This window comes from Eimeria necatrix, genomic scaffold, assembly GCF_000499385.1.
Source record: "Eimeria necatrix Houghton genomic scaffold, Enh_scaff1503, whole genome shotgun sequence".
NCBI classification, from domain to species: domain Eukaryota; phylum Apicomplexa; class Conoidasida; order Eucoccidiorida; family Eimeriidae; genus Eimeria; species Eimeria necatrix.
In genome coordinates this window covers 598-6,586 of record NW_013652218.1, presented here as the reverse complement: position 1 = coordinate 6,586, position 5,989 = coordinate 598, and the positions used below count along the sequence as shown (strand labels likewise).

The window sequence follows — 5,989 nt, the reverse complement described above, 5'->3', positions numbered from 1 at the left end:
CAGCTCTGGCAGCTCTCACAGAAATAGCAGCAGCAGCAGCAGCAGCCGCAGCAGCAAGACGATGCTGCCTCTTTCTAGTGCCTCCTTCCGTATCCCTTCTGCGCTGCTGCAGCTGCAGCAGCAGCAGCAGAAGACCGCAGCACGAGCTGCTGCAGCAGCAGCGAAAGCAGCAGCAGTCCCCCTTCGGGGGTTTCTACCAACTGCAAATTTTTCGTGTGTGTCCCATCCTCCCTCGCTGCCCCCAGTCGTCCCAGCAGCAGCAGCAGCAGCAGCAGCAGCAGCAGCAGCAAGACCAGCAGCAGCAGCAGCAGCCTGGGTGCCCTCGCCACCAGCACCACCCTCACCAGCGCCAGCAGCAGCAGCAGCAGGAGCGCCATCGCCAGCAGCAGCAGCAGCAGCACCTGCTGCAGCAGCAGCGCCCTGCCGCGCGCAGCGCAGCCCCCCCCCCGCAGCAGCAGCAGCAGCAGCAGCAGCAGCAGCAGGAGTGCTGCGGGGCTCGCTGCTGCTGCTGGGAGGCAGCATAAACTCGCGTTCGCTGCTGCAGCAGTTCTACGAGCGGCTGCCGCTGCGGCGGCGCTTCAAAAAGGCTTTAAAGAAAGGCACTTTAGTGTGGGGCAAAGGGCAGCTGCTGCTGCCTCCCGTTGCTGCTGCTGGCCGCGGGCTCAGCAGCAAGTTGCTGCCGCCGCAGCACAGGCAGCAGCAGCAGCAGCAGCAGCAGCAGCAGCAGCAGCAGCAGCAGCGCAGGCGCGCCTTCAGGGGAGACATCAGCAAACTCAGGGCTGAAAGGATCTGGTTCCAAGACTAAACAGCAGCGCGAGTGCTGCTGCAGCAAGTGCTGCTGCTGCTGCTGCTGCAGCAAGTGCTGCTGCTGCTGCTGCTGCTGCTGCAGCAACAGCTAAATGTGGAGTTCTTGTGAAACCTCTGCTGGCAGCTAGCCACGCAGAGGCAGCAAAAGCAAGGTGGCCGGAATGGTGAAGCTTTTCGCGCAAGGGTTTAGGGTTTAGGGTTTGGGGTTTAGGGTTTGGCGCTTAAGCGTCTCGTGGGACAACTGCTTCGGGGCTCTCGACTGGGGGTCCTGAGCCAGCAGCAGCAGCAGCAGCAGCAGCAGCAGCAGCAGCAGCGGCTCAATCAGCGACAGCAGCAGTAGATCCACAAGCAGCAGCAGCAGAGCTAGCAGCAGAAGCCACAGAAGCAAAACTAGCCGCACCAGGAACAGCAGCAGAACTGGCAGCAGCAGCAGCAGCAGCAGCAGAGCTTGCAGCAGCAGCAGCAGCAGCAGAACTTGCACCAGCGCCACCAGCAGAACCTTCAGCACCAGCAGCAGCAGCAGCAGCAGCAGCACCAGCGCCACCAGCAGCAGCAGCACCAGCACTGCCAGCAGCAGCAGCAGCAGACCATGCAGCAGCAGCTATTGCGGCCTGGTCCCACACCTGAGGCAGCAGCAGCTCCACCGCGTCCACCTGCTGCTGCAGCAGCAGCATCTCGTCCTGCGGCTGCTGCGGCTGCTGCTGCTGCTGCTGCTGCTGCTGCTGCAGCTGCTGCTCAGCGCTGAGGTACGCAGCCCAGGCCAGCATCACGCAGAGCCCGTAGGCCCCGTGGTTGGCGGTGGTGGCGACTGCAGACAGACAGAACCATGAAGAGGGTTTAGGGTTTAGGGTTTAGGGTTTAGGGGCCACGGCTCCTAGGGTTTAGGGTTTAGGGTTTAGGGTTTAGGGTTTACTGATGGTGTAATCTGCTGTGGCCTCGTTCGCGAGCCACTCGCCATCCTCGACGTATTTTTCGACAGCTTCCTTTATGCGGCCCATCCCCAACTCATTTCCTGAACGCACTAGGGTTTAGGGTTTAGGGTTTAGGGTTTAGGGTTTAGGGTTTAGGGTGTAGGGTGTAGTTGCTAGCGCGTCGGGGTCGTTGCGGGCCCCAGGGTCTGCACTCTCGGCCCTGCAGCGGCGCTTGCAGGCCGCGGAGGAGCGAGGGCTTGGGACTAGGGTTTAGGGTTTAGGGTTTAGGGTTTAGGGTTTAGGGTTTAGGGTTTGGGGTTACCGAGGGAGCCGATGGTGGTGGTTTGCACGCGCTTGGGGTGTACAGACACCTCAGCAGCCCACTCAAACAGCAGCGACAAATCTGCTGCCCACAAAGTAATGCTGGTGAGGTTTGGGGCCCAGTACTCCCCCTCTTTGCCTCTGCCCGGCCTGCGCAAACCCTAAACCCTAAACCCTAAACCCTAAACCCTAAACCCTAGGCCCTCGGCCCTGGCGCTGAGCGCGGGCGCTGCGCGCGCCCGCCGCGGAGACGCCCCAAAGCCGAACCCTCAAACCCTAAACCCTCAAACCCTAAATCCTAAACCCTCAAAACCTAAACCCTCAAACGCTAAACCCTCAAACCCTAAACCCTCAAACCCTAAACCCTCAAACCCTAAACCCTCAGCAGCGCCAGCGCTAAACCCTAAACCCTAGCGCCGTGGCCCCAAACCCTAGAGCTTAGCCCTAAACCCTAAACCCTCGCAACAACCCTAGCCCTCAGCCCTGGCCTGAAACCCTAAACCCTAAACCCTAGCACCAGGCGACCCCCAAACCCTAAACCCTAAAGGCTCTAGGGGCCCACCAAACCCTAAACCCTAAACCCTAAACGCTGGTTTCAGCTGACGGCCAAAACGCCGAACTTGAATTTCCTTTATTTAGAATTAATTTGTTTTTAAATTAATTTGTTTTTGAATTATTTTATTTTCATTTTATTTTTGAATTGTTTTATTTCATTTGTTTGTCTACAGAACATGCAATTAAATATTAAATAATAAATAAATAAATAAATGTCTAAATAAATAAATAATAAATTAATAATAAATTAATAAATACCAAATAATAAATAATTAATCAATTAATAATAAGTAAATAATAAATAAATAAATAAATAAATAAATAAATAAATAAATAAATAAATATTAACTGATAAACAAACAAATAAAAATGGAAGACAAGCAAATAAACAAACAAGGAATAAATAAATAAATGACACAATAAAAGTGAATAAATAATAAATAAATGAATAATAAATAAATAAGTAAATAAATCATAATAAATAATAATAAATAAATAAATAAATAAATAATAACAGCTAAATAAATTATTAGTAATAAGAATGAATAAATAAATAAATAAGAAGTAAAATAAATATAATAAGTAAAATAATAAAATAAATGAATAAATAAATGAAATAAATAAATAAATAGACAAAATAAATAAATAAAATAAATAAATTAAAATAAATAAATAAATGAATAAACGAATAAATAAATTAATTAATTAAAATAAATAAATAAAAATAAAGACAGTCCCAAAGGCTTCCAAAGTGGAACAAAAGGACTTTGAGGGAAATTCAAAAAGATTTGAAAAGCGGAAAAAAAGGAGAATAAAAGCAAAATAAAATAAAATAAAAATAAAACAAAAAGGGAATTAAAAAGGACTTCAAAAGGACTCAAAAAGAGCTCAAAAAGGAACTAAAAAGCTGCAAAAAAGATCCAAAAAAAACAAAAAAATCCCACCTGCCAATGTTGATTATGTGGTCTGCTGCAGCAAACAGCTGCTGCAGCTGCAGCGCAGCAGCAGGGCCTCCCCGGGCCTTCACTGGAAGCACTTCTATTTGAAGTCTTGGCTTCAAATAAATAAATAAATAAATAAATAAATAAATAAATAAATAAATAAATAAATAAATAAATAAATAAATAAAAATAAATAAATAGTTGGCTATGTTCATTCGAGGCAGCTGCCGAGAAATCGCGGAGAAAGCAACCAGCAGCAGCAGCAGCAGCAGCAGCAGCAGCAGCAGCAGCAGCACAAGCAGCAACGGCAGCAGCAGCAGAAACGGGAGCAGCGGTAGAAGCAGCAGCAGCAATAACAGCAGCAACAGCAACAGTAACAATAATAGCAGCAGCAGCAACAGCAGCACCAGCAACAGCGGCACAAGCAGCAGCAGCACACTAACACCAGCACAAGCAGCAGCAGCAGCAAAAGCAGCAGCAGCAGCAGCAGCAGCAGCAGCAGCAAAGGGGCGTCGCCTGACCTCGTGGCCTTTCTGTTTAGCTGCTTCTTCAAGGGCCCAAACTTGGCTGCTGTGGATTGCGGGCACCACTTGGGGAGCATTCACTTCATCTGCAGCAGAACACGGAGAGTTAAGGGTTTAGGGTTTAGGGTTTAGGGTTTAGGGTTTAGGGTTTAGGGTTTAGGGTTTAGGGTTTGGAGTTTGCCACTGCGAGCCCTGCTGCTGGGTTAAGAACCGCGCGGCAGCGCTGCCCCTCTCGCGTCCCTGAGCCTCTGCCTCTGCCTCTCAGGGTTTAGGGTTTAGGGTTTAGGGTTTAGGGTTTAGGGTTTAGGGTTTACCGGTGACGAAGATGACGCGTTTGCGGAGCCTCCAGAGCGCAGCAGCAAGCGCGCAGGCCCCGCCAGGCCCGTCCGTGTCTGTGGGAGGCCACATATTAGTGTTTGCTGCGCTGCCGAGCAGCAGCAAAAGGGTTTGGGTCTGAGGGTTTAGAATTGCTGCAGCAGCAGCAGCAAGGGCCCCCCGCAGCGCCGGGGTGTACAGACACCTCCGCTCCTTCAAACGCCCCCAAGTCCGCCGCCGCCCCACAATCAACTCTTCCAGCTGCAGCCCCTGGGGGCCCCACGCTGCAGCGTGGGGGGCCCCCGGGAGTGGCCACGGCCACAGCTGCGGCTCTGCTGCTGCTGCTGCTGCTGCTGCTGCTGCTGCTGCTGCGGGCGCGCCGCTTGGTGCTGCCGCTGCAGCCGAGTCTGCTGCTGCTGCTGCTGTCGACATCCTCGCCGAACAGGGAAATGCAATTCGATAATTCGGAAATGCGCAAACTTATAGGTTTTCAGCTCCTGCAGCGCCAACTGCTGCTGCTGCTGCTGCTGCTGCTGCTGCTGCTGCTGGTCCGCAGGTCAGGCGTGTGGGGCCCGTCGGCCGCGGCGCAGCAGCCTGCTGCACTGAAAAGGCCCCTTTTTTCGTTTAAATGGTATTTATTTTTCTTTTTTATTTTTTTAATTCAAAAAGGCGGAGAAAAATGCGCCAAGTGCTGCGCCGAGGTGGACGTACACTGCAACGACCGCTGAGAGCCACTGGACACGGAGTGACCCTGGAACCAACTCCGCAGAAGCAGCCTCAAATTAAACCCTAAACCCTAAACCCTAAACCCTAATTCTTGAACTCTGTAAGCTAGGCACTACAAAATGAACTCTAAGGGATAGACTCAAGAGCAGCAAGAGCTCTTGCTCTGCAGCAACAGTTGCAGCAGCAGCTGCACAGCTGCAGCAGCTGCTGCACTGCAGCAGCTGCCGCTGCACTGCAGCAGCAAATCAGCAGCTACAGTGCACTCCTTCACGAGCTGCTAGCTAGCAGCAGGCTGCAGCTAGCTAGCTGCCCGCTGCATGCAGCTAGCTGGATGCAGGCCATAGATAGCTGCAGCTAGTTAGAAGCAGGCCCTAGCTAGCTGCAGCTAGCTGCGCTGCTCCTGCTGCAGCTAGCTGCGCTGCTTCTGCTGCAGCTAGCTGAATTGCTTCTGCTGCAGTTAGCTGAACTGCTTTTGCTGCAGCTAGCTGACTTCCTCTTGCTGCAGCTAGCTGACTTGCTCTTGCTGCAGCTAGCTGATTTGCCTTTGCTGCAGGCAGCTGAATTGCTTTTGCTGCAGCTATCTGAATTGCTTCTGCTGCAGCAGCTGGGTTGCTTCTGCTGCAGCAGCTGGGTTGCTTCTGCTGCAGCAGCTGGGTTGCTTCTGCTGCAGCAGCTGGCTGCGTTATCCAGGCCTTTTGTCTAGCCACTTTGTGCAGACTACAAACCCCAAACACTACAATTTAAACCCTAAACCCTAAACCCTAAACCCTAAACCCTAAACCTTGATGACACTGTTCAGTCTGAGAGCAAGGCATGCGTCAGTGCCGCAGGATCTTGCGCAGCAGTTGCTGCCGCTCCTGCTGCTGCTGCTGCTGCTGCTGCTGCTGCA

General features: G+C 51.7%; 2 protein-coding genes across 2 annotated transcripts; one reads left to right on the top strand and one right to left on the bottom strand.

The window, feature by feature from the left end:
- Nucleotides 1-61: 61 nt before the first annotated feature.
- On the top strand, nt 62-805 carry ENH_00015840 (hypothetical protein, conserved; the record flags this gene model as incomplete). Its single annotated transcript, XM_013579176.1, has 1 exon — nt 62-805. One exon carries the CDS (start codon nt 62-64, stop codon nt 803-805), a length of 744 nt encoding a protein of 247 aa, XP_013434630.1.
- A 223-nt stretch (nt 806-1,028) lies between these two features.
- ENH_00015830 (hypothetical protein, conserved) lies at nt 1,029-4,806 on the bottom strand (the record flags this gene model as incomplete). The annotated part of the gene is made up of 6 exons (XM_013579175.1): nt 1,029-1,075; nt 1,208-1,615; nt 2,041-2,189; nt 3,539-3,648; nt 4,057-4,145; nt 4,374-4,806. 6 exons carry the CDS (start codon nt 4,804-4,806, stop codon nt 1,029-1,031), a joined length of 1,236 nt encoding a protein of 411 aa, XP_013434629.1.
- Between the last annotated feature and the right edge of the window lie 1,183 nt (nt 4,807-5,989).